At 51.2% G+C, this 19683-nt stretch overlaps 1 protein-coding gene across 3 annotated transcripts in view; it reads left to right on the top strand.

The window, feature by feature from the left end:
* Positions 1–19683, top strand: part of LOC121486149 (coronin-7) — a 55287-nt gene continuing 35604 nt past the window's right edge. For 2 of the 3 annotated variants that reach the window (XR_005986554.1, XM_041746907.1), the window contains exons 1-6: positions 1–168; positions 2929–3025; positions 4222–4296; positions 6969–7039; positions 7411–7594; positions 7902–7978. Coding sequence is in view for 2 of the 3 variants with exons in the window: in XM_041746907.1 (XP_041602841.1) it covers positions 109–168; positions 2929–3025; positions 4222–4296; positions 6969–7039; positions 7411–7594; positions 7902–7978 (564 nt within the window). In the remaining variant the exon portion in view is untranslated. Of the gene's footprint in view, positions 169–2928; positions 3026–4221; positions 4297–6968; positions 7040–7410; positions 7595–7901; positions 7979–10475; positions 10571–19683 lie in introns of those variants that run through there. The other variant, XM_041746909.1, reaches the window with a different exon arrangement.

Below are 19683 nucleotides of genomic sequence, written 5' to 3' on the forward strand. Positions count from 1 at the left end.
GCCGCTGGCGGGTGGGGCGGGAGGCGGCGGGAGTCGCGGCTGCTGTCCGTGCACCTGAGAGCCGACGCCCGGGCCCTCGAAGCTGCACCCATCGTCGTCCTCGTCGCCATGAGCCGCTTCAAGATGTCCAAGTTCCGGCACACGGAGTCGCGGCCGTCCCGTCGCGAGGTGAGCCCTGCCCGCGGGTCCCTGCGCCCCCGCCCCTCCCCCCCGGGCCCGGCGCGGGTACCCCGGAGCCCGCCTGCCCCGGGGCGCCCCCTTCAGGCCCGGCCCGGCGGCCCGGCTGTTCGGCGCACCCGGAGGGCAGAGTCCGGGGCTCCCGCGGCAGGGGCTCTCTCCGGCCGCTCCGTGAGCGCCGCCGCCCGCCCGCCCGCCCGCCTCGCCCCGGGACCCCCGAAGCGGTGCAGCCGCCCGGCGGAGGCCTGAGGCCTGCGAGGCTGCCTGCCTTCCCGGCTTCCGGTCGGCCTCACCGCGGAGCCGGGGCTCGGGCGTTGCGGGCCCCCGCTCCGCCACGATCGGCCCTGCCCGAGGCTGGGCTGCGGGAGAGATGCCTCCGTCTCCCCTGGCCTTGGCGAGTGCGGGTGTGTCAGCCCAAGAGCCAGAGCCCCTCAGAAAGAGTCGCGCCCCTCCCTCGGGTTTCCGCCGGCGCTTCCTTCTCGCGCGGCTGGCGCAAGAGCTGTTCTTCTCTTACTGGGGTGATGCTGCCTGCGGCCGGGTGGGGTCTGGGGAGGCCCGAGGAGGCGGGGCCCAGAGTTAGAGCTGAGCCAGGTGTTGGGGGGACCCCTCGGGCCCCTGCAAGGGCAGCCGGCCTGAGGACGGGTGCGCTTCAGAGATGCTGCCAGTCCTGCTCTGCTGCTCCCGATGTTATTGGGCAGGCGTAGGAACTGACCTCCAGTAGCCCCATCAGGAGCAAACGCACAGCAAGCAGGGTAGCCTGGGGCAGAAACCCTGTTTTCATGCTCTGGACGGTATTTCCTCCCTACTTCCGTGTGCTCCGGAAACCACAGCTGTGGACACCGCAGCGCTTTCTTTCCTCTGGGCTGCTTACAGTCTTATGAGGGAGACATCCAGCAGGCAGATAGGCCTGCAAGGGCATGACAAGTTTTAGTAAATGCACTGAAGAATGCACAAGAAGGGCTGGGCTGGAGATGGAGGTAAATGGCCACGTGGAAGTTAATCTTGATAGAGTGGTCAGGGAAGGCTGTAGGAAGGAGGTGATATTTAAGCCGAGGCCAGAAGAGTGAGAAGCAGCCAGCTATAAGAAAAGTGGGGTGGGAAAGAGCCTGGTGGGGGAATAGAAAGTGGGCCAGAGTGGATGGAGGGCAAAGATGGGGAAGCAGGGTGTCAGATGAGTCCAGAGCAGTGCTGCAGAGCCTGAGGGCCACAGGAAGAAGTTGGGTTATTTTTTGAGTGCAGTGGGGAACCATTAAAAGGTTGAAAGCAGGGCGGCCTGGGTGGCTCAGTGGTTGAGCACCTGCCTCCAGCTTGGGTCATGATCCCGGGATCCAGGATGGAGTCCCACATCGGGCTTCCTGCATGGAGCCTGCTTCTCCCTCTGCCCTTGTCTCTGTCTCTCTGTCTCAGTCTGTGTCTCTCATGAATAACTAAATAAATCTTAAAAAAAAAAAAAAAAGGTTGAAAGCAAAGCAAGGGGTGGAGAAGGTGCTCAGATTCACATTAATACTGTCTTTCTGAGTGTAGTAAGCACTCCTGGAATGGATCTGGGGTATACTCAATGGGCCTTGGGGCTTGTCCCAGGTGGGTCTTAGTCCAGCAAGGTAAACAGATAAGCATGAGACCAGAGATTACAGATAGAGCTTTAGACAGTTTAGGTCAGTGAGATGGGAGAGGAGGCAGGGAATGACACACAGGTGATCTGTTCTCCTTTTCTTTCTTTCTTTCTTTCTTTCTTTCTTTCTTTCTTTCTTTCTTTCTTTTTTTCTTTCTCTTTCTTTTTTTTTCTTTTTTAAAAATATTTTATTTATTCATTCATGAGAGACATAGGCAGAGGGAGAAGCAGGCTCCCTGCGGGGAGCTCAATGTGGGACTCGATCCCGGGACCCCGGGGTCATGTCCTGAGCTGAACACAGATGCCCAACCACTGAGCCACCCAGGCGTCCCTGTTCTCCTTTTCAAAGATATTTCCTGTCACTCTATTTGTACAGTAAACACGAAATAATGCAAGATAATATTGTTCTACCCCCCACAGGTGAACACTTAAATAGAAACTTGCACGTGGTGGGCGGTTTCCGGTGCCCGGTTGCATGGGCCAGGAAACAAGGGTGTTCAGTTGTCATGCCACAGGGAGGAATGTCACACAGTGCTTTGATACCAACAGAAAACATTTGGACCTTGCTGATCTTAGTTTCAAAAAAGTGGCCCCTTGCCTCTCAGTATGCGGGGATGTTAACATTATTGCCTTTTCTCAGGGGTGCATCATTCACCTTTCTGTGAGACTGTGGAGAGTCCTTGATTTGAAGTTGAATGTTTTTTTCTGGGGCTTACAGGACACCCCTGTATTTGGTGGAGGCTTCAGCAAGGCCCTGGAGGAAACTGAATCTGTTTTCTTACGTGATGCTCACTTCTGCTTTCTCTGCTTCTCTCCCTCCCTCTTAACAGAATCACCCCTGTGGCCTCTTGACTTCATTTATCCTGAGCTTCTTCTGACAGTCATCTCTTCCTTATTAAATCAGAGAACTGATTTAATAGGCCATATTACCCCCCCTTATGACTTAGGTTATCATTTCAATAATATTTTGCATATTCTGAGGGAGTACATAAGTGGAGACAGGGTTAGATCCAAAAAAAAAAAAAAAATGGATTTCTAATGGTGCAGCCTTAAGGTAAAGTTCTTTGGATTATAACCCAGCCCCTGGTTTAGTTATGGGCAGAGACCTGGCTGTCACAATTCTTATTCTTTATTTTCAGGCCTGGATCAGTGACATTCGAGCAGGAACAACAGCCTCATGTGGGAGCCATATCAAATCCAGCTGCCACTTGATTGCATTTATCTCTGACCGTCCAGGTAGGGAGGTGGACACGGATGTGGAGATTCAAAAATTGTCACCCTCATTTGGATGGGGAAGAAGGGCAGGCTCATTGCAGGCCAGAGGCTTGGAGCATCCTCGTGGGGCTTAGAGGTCGGCATCATTGTACAGTAATCAGATTGATTTTAATTCGAGCATGTGTGTAAACTTTATATAAACCACGCTAGCTGTGTTTTTTTTTTTTGTTTTGTAAAGATTTTACCTATTTGGGCAGCCTGGGTGGCTCAGCGATTTAGCACTGCCTACAGCCCAGGGTGTGATCCTGGAGACCTGGGATCGAGTCCCACGTCGAGCTCCCTGCATGGAGCCTGCTTCCCCCTTGGCCTGTGTCTCTGCCTCTCTCTCTCTCTCTCTCTGTGTCTCTCATGAATAAATAAATAAAATCTTAAAAAAAAAAAAAAAAAAGATTGTACTTATCCACATGAGTGGGAAGGGCAGAGGGAGAGGGAGACTCTCCAGCAAGGCTCCACACTGAGCGTGGAGCCTGACATGGGGCTCAATCCCAGGCCCCTGAGCTCATGACCTGAGCTGATATCGAGAGTCAGACGCTTAACTGACAGCCACCCAGGCACCCCTGGCTGTGGTTTTTAGAGGAGGCCAGGACACAAGGATAGGACTGCCCCCTTTGTTTTCAGCTGTCCTCATCTGGGAGTCTGGATTGGCTGGGGTCCATAGGAACACCAAGATTTGAAAAGTATCCTGTGTGTGTTGGGACTTTTTTGGTTGCTAGTGATAAATCGGGCCTTAAACTGACTTAAACAAAACTCAGATACTTCTTTGGCTGGTATAAGTAAGAAGTCCAAAAGCTTTAGGCAGAGCTGTATCTGGACGCTCACATGTGCCATCAGCCTTGAGCTGTGTGCTGTCCTTCAGCTCTGCTGTCCTTTCTCAAGTAAAGCTGGGAAAAATGGTAATTGGTGGTCCTAAGCTGACCTCATATGACCCACTATGCCAAAAAGAGACCACCTTTTTCTCTAATATCTTCCATACACCTTCTGTCACAGAAGATTCTCATATGGGTTAAGAAAATAATCTTGGACCAATCACTATGTGATTGGTGGAGACTCTGGGGAGGTCCAAGGCTAAGCTTTTGGGTCTTGTGTCCTCTGGGAGCCCTGGGCAACAGACGGTTCCCATTAGGACTGAAGTCAGAGCCCCTGTGTTTGCTTGACAGGTGTGCTGGGCATTGTGCCTCTGGAGAGCCAAGGAAAGGACAAGAGACAGGTGACCTATCTTGGCTGCCATTCGGGTGAGTGGAGACTGGACCGAGGAAGTCTAGAACTTGCTCCTCCCTCCCCGGGTGCAGGGATTTGTACGCACCTGGTGCCACAGCCCCATGGTTTGCCAGGTTCCTCCTGCTGTCCTCACTGTGCATTCGTGCAGATGGTGTCCATATTGGAAGGCTGGGTCCTGGTTGAGAATTCCGCTGGGGCAAAGAGAGGGGAAGTTGAGTGCTTCAGGTTGTCCAGGTGAGAGGAAGGGGATGTGTGCTGGCCAGCACCAGGCTCCAGGCTGATGCTGGCTCCCTGTCACTGTGGAGGACCCAACCTTATGCGGTTCTCAGCCCTGCAGACCCCAGCAGACCACCCCTCACCCACCAGGCCCCCTCTCCAGCCAGGCTGCTTAGTGTCTTCAAGGGGGGGCCTGGCTGGGCTTTGGGGCCAGAGACGGGCCCTCACAAAGAGAGCTTTTGTGTGCTGCAGCTGCTTCTGGGGGCGCCCGGCAGCCTGCCTGGCAGCCTGCCCACTCTGTGGGAACAGCTCGCTCTCCCTGGGCCGCGGCAGCACGGGCCCAGCTGCCTCCTGTCTTCGTGTCCAGCTGCTGTGGCTGTGGGCCAGCCCCTCTGGCTTGCATTCCTGGCCGCCTCTTGGGCAGCCTTGGGTGAGGGAAGGGGCCGAGTCTTGGTCCCCAGTCTGGGTGTGCAGCTCAGTGTTGGGGTCCAGGTGATGCGAACAGCAGCTGATAAAGGAACAGTGGTGAACATCGGGCAGGAGCTCTCCATGTGCTGAGAATGTTGTCTGTGTTTTCTCATCTAATTCTTTCTTAAAGCCTTTCACAAGTTTATTGAGGCGTCGTTTATGAACCATTAGCGGACTTGTTTTAAGTGAAGAATTTGATGACTCTTAGGGAAGTTACAGAGTTGGGTATCCACAACCCAATTTTAGAACGTTTCCTCAGAGGATCCTTGTGCCTCTTTGCAGTTAATCCATTTCCACCTGTGGCACCAAAGCCTCAGGCACCCGTTGATCTACTTTCTGCCTCTGCTGCCAGGGTCTGCAAGCTACTGTCATGGCCAAATCTGGCCTGCTGCCTGTCTTTGTAAATGGCATTTTGGAGGCACAGCCACGCTTCTTCATTGACATTCAGCCTGTGACTGCTTTCTCCCAGCAACTACAGTCAAAGAGTTGTGACAGAAACCGTATGGCCATTAAACCCTAAAGTACTTACTGTCTCACTCTTCACAGAAAATGTTTGCCAGCTTCTGATCCATTGCCTGGCCATTTCTGGACATTTTGCAGAAATGGAATTATACTACACATAGTCTTTCAAATCTGGCATCTTTCACTTAGCATAATGGTTTGAGATTCAGTCCCATGTACAGCCCACAGGCAGGGTGGCAGGGGCTCCAAGAGTCCAGGTCAGGGCTGTCCCAGTGCGTGCCTGTCTTCATCTGCCAATCTGCCTCGCCCCTTCCCTTCCCTTCCCTTCCCTTCCCTTCCCTTCCCTTCCCTTCCCTTCAGGATGGCCAGAGTCTGGTTCTGCCCTGAGAGGAAAATATACCTGCTTGACCCCCTCCAAGGAGGCAGGCAGCAGGGATAATCACTATGCTCCTTGCTCTGGTGATGTAAGCCTGGCCATCATGCTCACAACTCCCTGCCACTCCCCACACTGAGCCCTGACCTCCTTCACCCCCTGGTGGTTTCAGGAAACAGGCTCACTCTGTGTGCCCTTGTTTCCCTCTCTTGGCCTTCCAGAGCTGAGCAGTTCAGATTCTTGGGTTGTGAAGAACTGAGACCAAGTCCAGCTGTCTTTAGCCAAAAGGGGATTTATAGGAGAGCTTCCAGAGCTGAAGGCCTGGGGAGTTTCCAGATCCAAAGGAGCAGCTGGACATGCAGGCCTTAGGAGGGTCCTGGCATGGGAGCTGACGGCTTCCTCCCAGCTGGCTGCCCTCCACCCAGGCCAGTCCCTGAGGCGCCGTGTCACTAGGCTCTTCCAATTCCTGCTTTAATTCCCCTAAGAGAGAATTCCCCCTAAGGCAGTGGTCAGGTACACTCAGGCCTGAGCGTCAGCCCTGGTGGGGATTTGAGGGGCAGAGAACTCCTAGCTTGGCTGTGTACGCCTGCTTCCCTGTTGTCCTCACCTGTTCTAGTCCTTCATACTCCCCAGGGCTCACCGTGCTTCCTCTATGAAGCTGCCCTGAGCCCTGACCTTGGAGTCCTCATGGTTAGCCTACTCTTGCCACATCTGCAGAGATGTCTGTGTGTGTGTGTGTGTGTGTGTGTGTGTGTGTCTCCTTATGTGGGTGCTGAGGGTCTGTTAGGCCTGGGTAGCATTTGTCCAGTTTGTGAATCCTTCGTGGGTCCAGAGCAGGCCTGGCACTTGCATTCATTCACACATTTGCATGCCAGGCCCTGCATTGGGCTCTGGATTTTGGGCAAATTCAGGTGCTTGGTAATTTGAGGAGCTTCCTGCCTCTCACTGTGCTGACCTCCCGATGCCAGGGCCTTTGTGTGTCACAGGCAGGGATTTCCAGAAATGCCTTTCCTTGTGGACTTTCAGCCTGCCACTGTGTAGGCAGTTATCCCCACCTCTGAAACCCCGGGCTGTGGTTCTGCACCTTGGGGAGATAGGATATTGGGCTGGAAAACAAAGTTCTGGTGAGTTCTTGCCAGGCCTGTGTCAGCTATTCCTCTCCCACAGACCTGGTCACGGACTTGGACTTCTCTCCCTTTGATGACTTCCTCCTGGCCACGGGCTCAGCCGACAGGACGGTGAGTGGAGCTGCTGGACGAGCTGCTCAATGTCCCTCCCACTGCCCTCCACCCCAGGCTTCCAGAGCCCGGCTAGCCCAGATTCTCTGTTCCTCGGCCCACACTGGCTCCCCTGTGGTCCAGACTTGCTGTTCTACTGTTTGGCTGCCTGCGGAAAGCAGGGCTGGGGTGATGTGGGATGCTGGAGGAGATGGAGCAGAGCTCCCATCCTGTGGCTGCGCTCCCCCCCCCCCCCCCCCCGCAATTACACTCCTCAATCCTGGGCTGCATTACCCTGCCTTTCCTCATGCGGAATACACAGCCCCCATGCCCAAGTACAACCCCTGGGGCTGGGGCAGCCCAGGGCTCATGGCCTTGCTTTTTCCCCATAGGTGAAACTGTGGCGACTGCCCGCCTCTGGCCAGGCACTGCCCTCGGTGCCCGGGCTGGTGCTGGGCCCTGAGCCGGTCCAGGTGGAGGTGCTGCACTTCCATCCCACTGCGGACGGTGTCATGGCGAGTGCAGCGGGCACGGCCGTGAAGGTCTGGGATGTAGCCAAGCAGCAGGCCCTCACAGGTACGGCCTGCACTGGCCACCCCTCCCTGGGCAGCCCCCGTCTGGACGGCGCTCCTTTTCTTTGTGGTTTCCATAACACAAAAGAAAGAAAGGGCTAAAGGAAGGAGTCCAGCTGTAGCGCAGCATGTCTGGAAGGAGACGCTGCCCTTGGTCCTCCTGCCAGAGACAGACACTTGCAGCTACTGCCACTGTCCTGGGCATTACCCCAAGCCGGGCCTTCCTGCGCCTATTTCCCTGGTGCCCCCACTGCCCAGGATAGGGTGGGGAGACCCTGGACCCCCTCCTGACCTTGGCTGCTTCTCTACAGAGCTGGCGGCCCATGGGGACCTAGTGCAGGCTGCCGTCTGGAGCCGGGACGGAGCTCTGCTGGGCACGATATGCAAGGTAAGCAGCTGGGCCCTGAGCCTTGGGTAAGTGCCTACAGTAGGGACCGAGATGTGCCCGGCTCTGTGCGGGGCTCTGGTGCTGAGGAGCGCATGGCCTGGGCTGTACCTGGCGGGCTCGGTGATGCTTGTGGGGCAGAAAAGCACTAGTCGGGGATGTTTTGAACCCCTTCCGCCCACCTCAGCTGTCCTCACACTTTCTGCTTCACACCTGCATCTGGAAGCCCCTACACCCCCTCAGTACCAGGGTATTGGGACCCTATTAGGGGTTCAAGTTAAGCCCCATGCTAGCACCCCTGGGCTCCAGTTTGTGTATTCAGCTCCTCTCCGTCCTTAGCCAGCCTCATCCTTTGTGCTTCGTTCACACTACTATCCTTTCTGGAGGTTGTGTTGAGCGACACCCCTACACGGGGCATTGTGCTGCCCCTACATTCAGTCGGCAGGCCTCAGGTCCTCCCTAATGCCAGGTCCTGTGCTCACCTGGTCTCTTGCTGGTGAGAGTAGCCAACATGGGCCCAGGGATCTTACAGATGAAAAGATTAAGTATGAGCTGTGATACGGGTTCTGAGAGGGACATGAGGAGCTCTGAGCTGGTTGAGAGGCCAAGAGGCTTGGCCTCAGGCAGGGGCTCTGAAGGGCGAATTAATGGGGTTGGGTGGGGAGAACAGGGCAGAATAGCGACAGATGTGGACCCAGAAGGGGCTGGATGCAGAGAGCAGTGGTGCAAGGCTGGAGTCATGTGCACAGGGTTATGCTTGTTACCTTAGAAGTGGCAGGAGTCCTGGGGTCTCTAAAGCCAGGGAGGGCCAGGCTGTGGCATGAGGTGAGCAGATTTGTATTTTGAAAGCTCCCCAGTTGCAGTGTGGACAAAAGCATTGCGGGGATGGGCTGTATTTAGAAGGGAGGGTAAGACACCTCCTGGGGGAGATAGGATCCTCCTCAGCCAGGGGTGATACTGAGAGGCTTGAGGGATGGGGAGGGGAGAGCAGGGCGTTGGTGGTGGTCTAGGGTGAGGTTTAGGGGTTCAGGAGGCTGGTTCCTGGGTTGTTGGTTGGAGGGGAAGCCTGCCGTGCAGACAGGGTGCTTCTAAGGATAATTCTAGGCCTGTTGGACTGGAGGGACCTGGGCCTGTGTCCAGTGGAGGCATCAGTTGAGTCCGTGGACAGAAGGTCTGGGCCTGAGTCTGAGCTGGGTAGAAGTGTAGGTGCCATCTGTGTTACAGGGTACCTGCTGGAAGAAACAGGGGTGACCCCAAGTGGGAGAGAAGGGAATGAGGGGAGAGTGGTAGAGTGAGCTCGGAACCTGTGCAGGAGACAAAAGGAGCCGTTCTGTGGCAGAAAGGAAGCCGAGACAGGGCTGGAGGTCTATGCCCTGAGCCCAGGGCGACAGGGTCCCCGAGGGAAGTGGCTGGGAACACCAGAAAGAATCTGCTGAGCAGTGAATAACACTTATCTGTTGAATTTGGGGAGATCCATGAGCTTCGGGATCTGTAGGGATGTGCTGCCTCCTGGAGTCACACCTGCAGGATGGGAGGCCATGGGAGCCTGCAAGGACTCCTCTGGGAGCTGGCTGGGGGACTCAGAGGGCACCAAGGGCTTCTCTGAGGGAGAAAACATGGGGTCTGCATACTTTGAGGATCCTCTTTCCAAATTTCTCTTCTCTGCTTTCTTAGAAGCCTCACTTCCCAGATTTTTTTGTTTTGTTTTTAAAAGATTTTTTTACAATTTATTCATGAAATACACACACACACAGAGAGAGAGAGAGAGAGAGAGAGAGAGAGGGGCAGAGACACAGGCAGAGGGAGAAACAGGCTCCATGCAAGGAGCCCAATGCGGGACTCGATCCCAGGACTCCAGGATCATGCCCTGGGCTGAAGCCAGGCGCCCAACTGCTGAGCCATCCAGGGATCCCTGCCAGAATTTTTTAAAGATTTATTTTAGGGTAGCGGTTTAGCTCTGCCTTCAGCCCAGGGCATGATCCTAGAGACCTGGGATCGAGTCCCACATCGGGCTCCCCACAGGGAGCCTGGTTCTCCCTCTGCCTTTGTCTCTGCCTCTCTCTCTCTCTCTCTCTCTGTGTGTGTCTCTCATGAATAAATAAATAAAATCTTAAAAAAAAGAAAAGAGTTGGACACTCAACCAACTGAGCCACCCAGGCTCCCCCCAACTCCAGTGTTTTAAATCAGCCTTTTTCCCCATTTGGTTCATCAAACAGTTGGTTCCAGCCATTGGCATGTGCTCCGGGGTCCACGGGGCTGCCAACCTCCAAGGAGCCCCTGGTGAAGGGCAAGGTGGTCACGTAGTGCGGTGTGGTTCACTTGCGTGGGCTCCACACTGGTGAGCACGGCTTCCCAGGGACAGTGAGGTCAGGCCTCCCCTCACTGAGGAGAAGGGGACAGGCATTCTTGGCTGAAGCACCAGCTGGACAGCGTTCTGGGCTGTGACCTCCCTCTCCAATGAGAAGCTCTCTGTGCCCTTCATTTCCACACCCTTCATTGCTGTGTGAGGAGGTGCAGAGGAGGAGACATGGATGGAGGGAAGGAGGAAGGTGGAAGGAGATGCTCACGGAAAGTTCTTACTTTATGGTGATCAAGGTATAGTAGTTTGTGCTTGTTTTACAAATTTGGGAAAGCAGTAGAAAAGTAAAGAAAAAAAAATCACCTGTGATCCTCCCACCCAGGGACCATACTAGTTACTATTTTGACATCTTTCTCTCTGAGCTTTTCCTTTCTTTCTTTCTTCTCTCTTTGTCTGTGTGTGGAGATCATGCTTTCCAGGTTATTCTACTCTCCATTTTCTATTCAGCACAATAAATATTTTTTCCAGTTTATCAGTAACTGAACAAACAATGTATAGAATATTTTATCATATAAATTTACCAGTGTAATTAAAAAATATATATTTTATTTATTTATTCATGAGAGAGGCAGAGACACAGGCAGAGGGAGAAGCAGGCTCCACGCAGGGAGCCAGATGCGGAACTCTATCCCAGGTTTCCAGGATCAGGCCCTGGGCTGAAGGCAGCACCAAACCGCTGAGCCACCCAGGCTGCCCACCAGTGTACTTTTTAGATAACTTGTAACAACTGAATATATTTGTACACAGATTTTGTTTCTTTTTTTTTGTTTTGTTTTGCTTTTTGTTCTTTGTTGTCAATGTGACTTAGAGCAACTTCCATAAAGGACTAGGTAGTAAGATAGTAAATACTTTGGGTTTTGCAGGCCACACTGTCTCTGTCGGTGCCACCTTGTAACAAGGAAGCAGCCACAGACAAAATGTAAGTGGGTGGGTGTGTCCATGTGGCAGTAAAACTATATTTGCTGAATCATGTCTCGAGTTGAATTTGGCTGATTTGGCCTGTGAGCCTTAGCTTGCTCACCCCTGATCTAGATTTTTACAAGGGATGTTGCTAGCTTCTAGGTTTGAAGGTTTGTAAGGTTGTTGATAGATTTTAGCAGCTGTTTTCTAGAGGAGTAATGGCAGCTCCCCTGGAGGTTGTGGTTTCTAGGCTGGGCTTTGGGAGGAGACTTGTGTGTAGATGAGCAGTCTGGTCCTAGCCTGCTGCTCCTCCCCTGAAAAATAAGAGCAGTAGGAGTACTGGTTCCAGAGGCGAAAGTCCTGGCCATTGAGGCAGGGCCCAAGCTCTGAGCTGCCTGTCCTTCTCTGGCCTTACAGCCCTGGTAGGTACCTGAAGGGATCAGATCTGCAGCCCCATGATAGCTGGGTGGCTGTGGTAGGGGGTTGGGAGGAAGGTGCATTGGTTTCCCCAATGGGAGAGCAGCCCCAAGTGGATGACGGCAGCATCCTCACAGGAGGGGCAGGTGTATGAATGTTCTGTATGAATGTTCTGAGCGGGGACTGGTGGCCTTAGTGGCCCTTGTACAGGCCAGCCTGTGTGGGCCATGGCCCTGGAGAGGGAAGAAGGAAGCTAGCTGTGGGGCTCAGGGCAAGCTGGGGCCACCTCTGTTAGAGCTCTCTCTAGCTGCAAGGCCAGACTGCTGACCGGTGAAGGGGGGTTCCCAGCAACTGCCTACCTCTGGCCTGCAGGTATGACCTGGATGGCCCTTCACCTAAGAGCTGCAGCTCCCAGCTCCAGTCCAGGCTGTAGCCTGGAGAAATGTGGCTCCTCTGGGTCTTGTATTTTCTGTTCCCTGTCCCTCACCCCAGAACCAGGTAGGATGTCTGAGGTCAGATGTCTAGAGGCTTGACATGGATCCCTTCCCGTGGAGTAGAGAGGCACCATCCTTCCACAGAGCTCATGGCCTAGCATAGTTGATTCTGGTTTTGATGCAGCTACAAAGAGATGGATTAGGATATAGAGATGTTGCCCTGGGTTTCTACCAGTTAGGCAGCCAGGTGAGGAGTGTCAGCAAAAGCAGCTTCAGGCAGCTGCAGGCAGAGAGGGAGGTGGGTGGACTGAGGGCAAGTACAAGGCCAAAGGAAAGCAGTGGGCATGATGTGGGGGGCACAGCATGGGGGTGGGTGGCTGAATGGTGCTGTGGGGTGGGACAGGAGGGGACATGGGGAGACTGTGAGGAGTGTTGCAGCCCCCAGGAGAAAGGGCAGTGCAAGCATCAGGCCTTGGTGATTGGGTAACAGCGTGGACAGGGAGGAGGTGGGAGTGACTTCCCAGGAGGGTATGTGGAACAGGGAAGAGGACCTAGAGCGTGGGGAAGAGGGTGTCAGGTCTGGGGACTTCATGCAGAGAGTCTACTGAGGGCGTGTGCAGGAGCTGTCCAGCCCCTCCTCCCCAGGGAGCTGAGCCCCGTTTACCACCCAGTTACCCAGGTGCGCAACACCCCGTTCTGTCTGCCACCTCCTGTTGATGTGATGGCTCAGCTTCTTGCCTGCAGGTGTCCCCTGAGGAAGAATAAGTGTGATGAGGCCACAGGTCAGTCCAGTGGAGCTCTCTCATCCCCTCTAGACCCAGAGAAGCCAAAGTCGTAGGGAGGAAACACAGATTTCCTGAGTGGGTCTGTGGAGTGGAGCCCTACCTTGCCCCCCACCTGTGCTGTTCCTGGAGCTAGGTTCCCCAATGGTAGAGCAGCCCCAAGTGGATGACGGCAGCATCCTCACAGGAGGGGCAGGTGCTCTACCTGTGGCGACAGAGGTGCAGCTAGGTGCTCTACCTGTGGGGACAGAGGACCTTACAAGGCTGTTGTCTGGGGGTGACATCCTTTAGGGGACACTGTCCCAGCAGGGTGTGACCTCCACTCTGTGACCTGTCAGTGCTGGCTAGATAGGTGCCACAGTCCTAACCTTTGGAGAATGGTGCAGAAGGAGAGGCCACCCTTGTGACTGAAGCTCAGGAGAAGGTGCCCATGGGTTTGTCCTGAGCATGTTGGGGGAGCCAGGGAGTGGGCCTGCCCTCGGCAGCAGGGAGCCTGAGAGCCTGAGGTCTGCTTGGCCAGGGATTGCAGGCTGGGCCCTGGGGTTCCACACAGGGCTGCCTGAGTTGAGTAGGGGTGTGGCAACGCTCTGCTTCCTCTCAGAGCCTCCCCCTTTCCATACCATCTCCCACCTGGCTCTCTGGATCTGCCTCCCAGGACCCCTGAAGCCCCCTCTGGCCCCGCAGAAGCCCCTTGGCGCTTCCCTCTCAGCTCCTCGAAAGTGCAGGCAGACGCTAGAGGGCGCCCCGACCTCACAGATGGTGGGCCCCCTAAGCTCCCACTCCGCTGGTGTGCTTGTGCCTGTGAGCTTCGGAGTGCGTGCACCTCCGCAGCCCAGGGCCACTCCCCCTGCCATGGCCCAGCCTCTGGTGCCCAGTGTGACCCCTGGTGTGGATCCAGTGTTGAACTTCTGTGTATGCTGGCCCGGCTGCCTTCCGGCTGTACCCATGTGGCAAGAATTGGGACTTTGACCTGTGAAAGGTGCTGCCATCAGTTGTCCTCTTCCTACTGAGGGCTCAGGGGTTTGCCCGGGTCACAGAGCTCATGAGTGATGGAGCTGGAATCTAAACCCAGGCCATTTGGCTCTCTACTGACTCCGTCACTTACGTGAAAGTGGCCCTCCCTGCCAGGAGGTAGTCTCTCTTTCTCTCTCTTTCAGTTCTTTATTTCCACGTACTCCTACACCCAGTGTGGGGCTCGCACTCACGACTCCGAGATCAACACTCACTGACTGACTGAGCCAGCTAGGCACCCTCGGAGGCATTCTCTCTTACCTCATCATCTCTCAAGATCCGCTGTCTCTCCCTGTTCTCTGCCTCTCACTTCCCTGTCTCTGTCCTCGATCTCTGGTTGTCCTCTCTCTGTCCCGTGTTTCTCTCCATTCCTCTCCACCTCTCTCTGTGTTTCACTGTTCTTTCTGTCTGTTTCTGTCCTGTGTGCCTCACTGTCCTCTTCTGTCTCAAAACAGCATCCTCCTGAACCCAGAGCTGTGCAGTGTCGTGGAATGGTGCTGCTGCATGGCTAGTTCCAGACTGTGCCTGCTTCCCACCTGGCATGTAGCAGGTGCTCAGTAAGCTGCAGCCAGGGAAGACTTTGTCAGGAGTGACCCAAGAACCCTGGGACCCCACCAGGTGTGTCAGGAAGACCCGGGACTGATCTGCCAAGGGAGGCCCCCCTCTTGTCCAGTTGTGCACTCGCCCACTGCCCCCTCCATTCCCACCATCTAGGCTCCTTGCATGGCCTTGCCTTCCCCTTCATGTCACGTGTCAGCAAGTTCCTGTTTCCACATCTTTGTTCATACATTTCCACTTCCTTTGAATACCTTTCTCTTCCCGGTGCAGGCTCTGCTTGTCCTTGGAGATTCATCTTGGGCCTGAGTTTCTCCCTGAAGTTCCCTGTGACTGCCTGTACATTGCGGAGTCCAGTATTCAGCAGGGACTGTTTGCTAGCCCTGCATCCCAAGCACCTGGGCAGGAACCAGGCAGATACTGAGCAGGTGGTACCAGGAGTTCCCATGTCCCTCCTCCCCATCAGGTGCCCTGCTGGTTGGTGTGGTGCATTTGTTATAATTAGATCAATATTGCTACAGTAACTAAAGGCCAGAGTTTACATTAGGCTTCACCTTTGGGGCTGCATTGTAGGGGTTTTAACAAATGCACGACATCATATACCCACATTACAGCATTGTGCAGAATAACCTCTCTGCCCTAAAAGTGCCCTGTATTTCACCACTCCATTCCTTCCTCCCTCTCCCAGACCACTGGCAACCGCTGACTTTTTGCTGTCTCCATGAGATTTGCCTTTTCCCTAATGTCATATGGTTGGAATCCTACAATATGTAGCCTTTCCAGATTGGCCTCTTTCACTTAGTAATGTGCATTTATGGGTCTTCTGTCTTATTGTGGACTGACAGCTATTTCATTATGGTGGTTAAAAACGCATCATAAAATTTGCCGTCTTAACTGTTTTTATGTATACAGGGATGTTAAATTTACTTAGGTCATTGTGAAACAGGTCTCCTGAACTGAGACCCCCTACCCATTAAACAACAACTCCCCTTTCCCCTTCCCCCTGCCCTCAGTCAACACCATTCCGCCCTCCATATCTGTGGTTTTGACTACCTTATATAGCTCGTGTAGGTGGAATCATGGACTCTTTGTCTTTTTGTGATGGCTTATTTCATTTACCATAATGTCCTCAAGGTTCATCTGTGTTGTAGCATGTGACAGGATTTCTGTTTTCAGTCTGAATCCATCGTGTGTGTATACCACATTCTGTGTACCCGCTCCTCTGTCAGCGGATACTTGGGTTGCCCCCACCTCTGGCTCTTGTGCATGATGCTGCTGTGAGTGCTGTGGGTACTAATGAGAATAGTGCACATTGATGTGCTGGTTGTGACCCTCTTCTTGCTTCTTTTGGGAATGTACTCAGAAGTGGAATTGCTGGATCATAAGGTAATTCTATATTTACTTTTTTGAGGAACTGCCACCCTGTTTTCCACAGCAGCCGCACCATTTTACATTCCCACCAACAGTACAGGAGGGCTCCAACTTTTCCACACCCTCGCCAACGTTTGTTCCCGAGTTTTTAATAGTAGCCGTCCTAATGGATATGAGATGATACCTCATCTTGGTTTTAATATGCATTCCTTGGGATCCCTGGGTGGCACAGTGGTTTGGCGCCTGCCTTTGGCCCAGGGCGCGATCCTGGAGACCCGGGATCGAATCCCATGTTGGGCTCCCGGTGCATGGAGCCTGCTTCTCCCTCTGCCTGTATCTCTGCCTCTCTCTCTCTCTCTCTGTGACTATCATAAATTAAAAAATAATAATAATAATAATAATTTGCATTCCTTGGATGACTAACATCTTTTCGTATGTTTGCTAGCCATTTGTATACTTTGGGAGAAATATTTGTTCAGGTCCTTTGCCCATTTTTTAGAGTTATTTGATTTTGTTTGTTGTTTTATGAATTCTTCATATATTCTGGATCTTAAACCCTTATCAGATATATGATTTGCAAGCATCATCTCCCATCCCAGCCTTTTGACTCCATTGATTGCAGGCTTTGCAGAACACAAGTTGTTTGATGTAGTCCCATTTACCTGTCTTTGTTTCAGTGACCAATCCAAGAAATCATTGCCAGATCCAATGTCATGAAGCTTTTCCTCTAAGTTTTCTTCTATGAGTTTTATGGTTTGGCTTCTTACTCTTTCTCTTTCTCACTGAATGATATTCTGTTGTGGGAATGTACCACAGTTTATCTGTTCAGCTGTTGAGACATGTTGATTATTTCCAGTTTTTTGCAACTTTAAAAGTGCCATAAACATTTATATGGGCATAATTTTTTAAAAGATTTTATTTATTTGAGAGAGAGAGCACACACGCATGCACATAAGCAGGAGAGGGACAAGCAGACTCCTCCACTGAGCATGGAACCTGAGGCAGAGCTTAACGTGGGTCTTCACGCAAGGCTTTATCTCAGGACCCTGAGATCATGACCTGAGCTGAAGGCAGACGCTTCACCCCGACTGAACTACCCAGACACCCTGGGCATAAGTTCTTAACTCATTTGGATGAATACTTAGGAGCATAATTGCTGGATCATATACTAAGAGCATTTTTGGCTTTGTAAGAAGCTTCCAGATTGTCTTCTAAAGTTGCTGTTCCATTTGCATTCCCATCAGCAAATAAGAGTTTGTTACTCCACAATCTTGCCAGCATGTGTGTTATCATTTTTTTTTAAGTTTTAGCTATTTTACGAGGTGTGTAGTGGTAATTGTTTTAGTTTTTAATTCCCTGAGATATGGTATTAAAAACCTCTTTTCATGTATTCACTTTTCATCTTGTGTATCTTTTTTGGTAGGGTGTTCATTCAGGTCTTTTGCTCACTTTTAAAATTGGGTTGTTTTCTTATTTTTTGAGTTTGAAGTGTTCTTTGTATATTTGGGGTACAAGTCCTTTCTCAGATACATGCTGTGCAAATATTTTCTCCCAGTCTGTGGCCTGTCTTCATTTTCTTAACAGTGTCTCTGTAGACCAGAAGTTTGATTTTAATGAAATTCAGTTTTTTCTTTCATAGGTCATACTTTTAATGTATCTAAAACATCATCGCTGGGGTGGCTCAGTGGGTGAGTGTTTGCTTTCAGTTCAGGTTGTGATCTTGGGGTCCTGGGATCGAGTCTTGCATCGGGCTCCCCAGAGGGAGCCTGCTTCTCCCTCTGCCTATGTCTCTGCCTCTCTCTCTCTCTGTGTCTCTCATGAATAAATATATAAAATCTTTAAAAAATAAAAATAAATAAAAAGTCTTTCCCAGGGCTCCCTGGGTGGCTCAGTCAGTTGAGCATCCGACTCTTGATTTCAGCTCAGGTTATGATCTCAAAGCCATCGGATTGAGCCCCATGTTGGGCTCCGTGCTCAGTGGGGAGTCTACTTGAGATTCTTTCTACCTCCTTCTCCCTCTGCCTCTGCTTCTCCCTCACCTTACGTGTGCCCTTTCTTTCTCTCTCTCAAATAAATAAATTTATTTGAAGAGAAAGTTAAATCTTAAAGAGAAAATGAATTCAAAATAAATAAATGAATAGTCATTGCCAAATTCAGGGTAACTGAGATTTTCTCCTGTATTATCTCCTAGAGCTTTTGCAGATTTGTATTTTATGTTTAGGTCTGTGATCCCTTTTAATCGATTTTTGTAAAAGGTGTAAAGGCCTGGGTGGCTCAATGGTTGAGCATCTGTCTTTGACTCAGGGTGTGATCCTGGAGTCCCGGGATCAAGTCTCACATCAGGCTCCCTGCGAGAAGCCTGCTTCTCCCTCCGTCTCTGCCTCTCTATGTCTCTCATGAATGAATAAATAAAATCTTAAAAAAAAAAAAAAAGAAGGCATCCCTGGGTGGCTCAGCAGTTTAACGCCTGCCTTCAGCCCAGGGCGTGATCCTGGAGTCCTGGGATTGAGGCCCACATCAGGCTCCCGGCATGGAGCCTGCTTCTCCCTCTGCCTGTGTGTCTGCCTCTCTCTCTCTGTGTCTCTCATGAATAAATAAATAAATAAATAAATAAATAAATAAATAAATAAATAAATCTTAAAAAAAAAAAGAAGATGTAAAGTCTGTGTGTAGATTCATCTTTTTGCATGTGGATGTACATGTATTCCAGTACCACTTGTTGAAAAGACTATCTTTTCTCAATTGTGTTGGCTTTATTCCTTTGTCAGGATCAGTTGACTGTATTTATGGGATTCTGTTTCTGTTCTCTTCCATCTATTTGTCTGTCCTTATGCCAATACCACACTGTCTTGCTTATTGTAGCTTTAGAATAGAGTTGGGCACTGTCTGTCCTCTGACTGGTCTTCCCCTTCAGTATTGTGTTGACCCTTAGGAAGCTCTTGCCTGTTCATATAAACTTAAGAATCAATTTGTTGATAACCATGATATAACTTGCTGGAATTTTCATTGGGGTTTTGTTGAATCTGTAAATCAGCTTGGGAAGAACTGACATCTTGACAGTATTGAGTATTCCTATCCATGAACATGGAGTATGTCTTATTTATTTAGTCATTTGATTCTTTTCATCAGAGTTTTATAGTATCCTTCCCGTAGATCTTGTGTGTATTTTGTTAGATTTATAGCTAAGAGTTTCAGGTTTTTTGGTGCTGATGTAAAAGGTATTGTGTTTTTCATTTCAAATTCCAGTTGTTCATTGCTGGTTCAGTGGGGTTGTTTGATTTTTATTTATTTTTCATTGTTTTTCAAAATATTAAAATATGAATCCATGCTGATTGGAACAAAGTGGAACTGTATTAAGATGAAAAAAGGAAAAGCTAATCACCCCCTACCTTCACCCTCCCCAGTACTCAGCATTAATGCACAGCCCATGCTGTTCAAGACCTTTCTCCTTGCTCAGCAGACTTGCAGAAGCTACAGGAATGTGGTCAAATAGGGATCTTTGTTTATTTTTACCACAGCAAAATCACACCATCCATGTTACTCTGCACCTTCCTTGTAATGCTTAACAATTCATCATGGCCAAGACTGTAAGTAGTCAACCAATGCAAATTCTGTCCCTCTCTCCCCAGTTCTTTTTCTTTTTTTTTTTTTTTTTAAGATTTTATTTATTTATTCACAAGAAACACACACACACAGGCAGAGACACAGAGAGAGAAGTGGGATTTTTTTTTTTAATTTTTTTTTTTATTCATTCATGAGAGACACAGGAAGAAAGGAAGAGACACAGGTAGACAGAGAAGCAGGATTTTATTTTTTTTATATTTTATTCATTCATTCATGAGAGACACAGGGAGAAAGGGAGAGACACAGGCAGAGGGA

This window comes from Vulpes lagopus, chromosome 3 (genome assembly GCF_018345385.1).
Source record: "Vulpes lagopus strain Blue_001 chromosome 3, ASM1834538v1, whole genome shotgun sequence".
Classification (NCBI taxonomy): Eukaryota; Metazoa; Chordata; class Mammalia; order Carnivora; family Canidae; genus Vulpes; species Vulpes lagopus.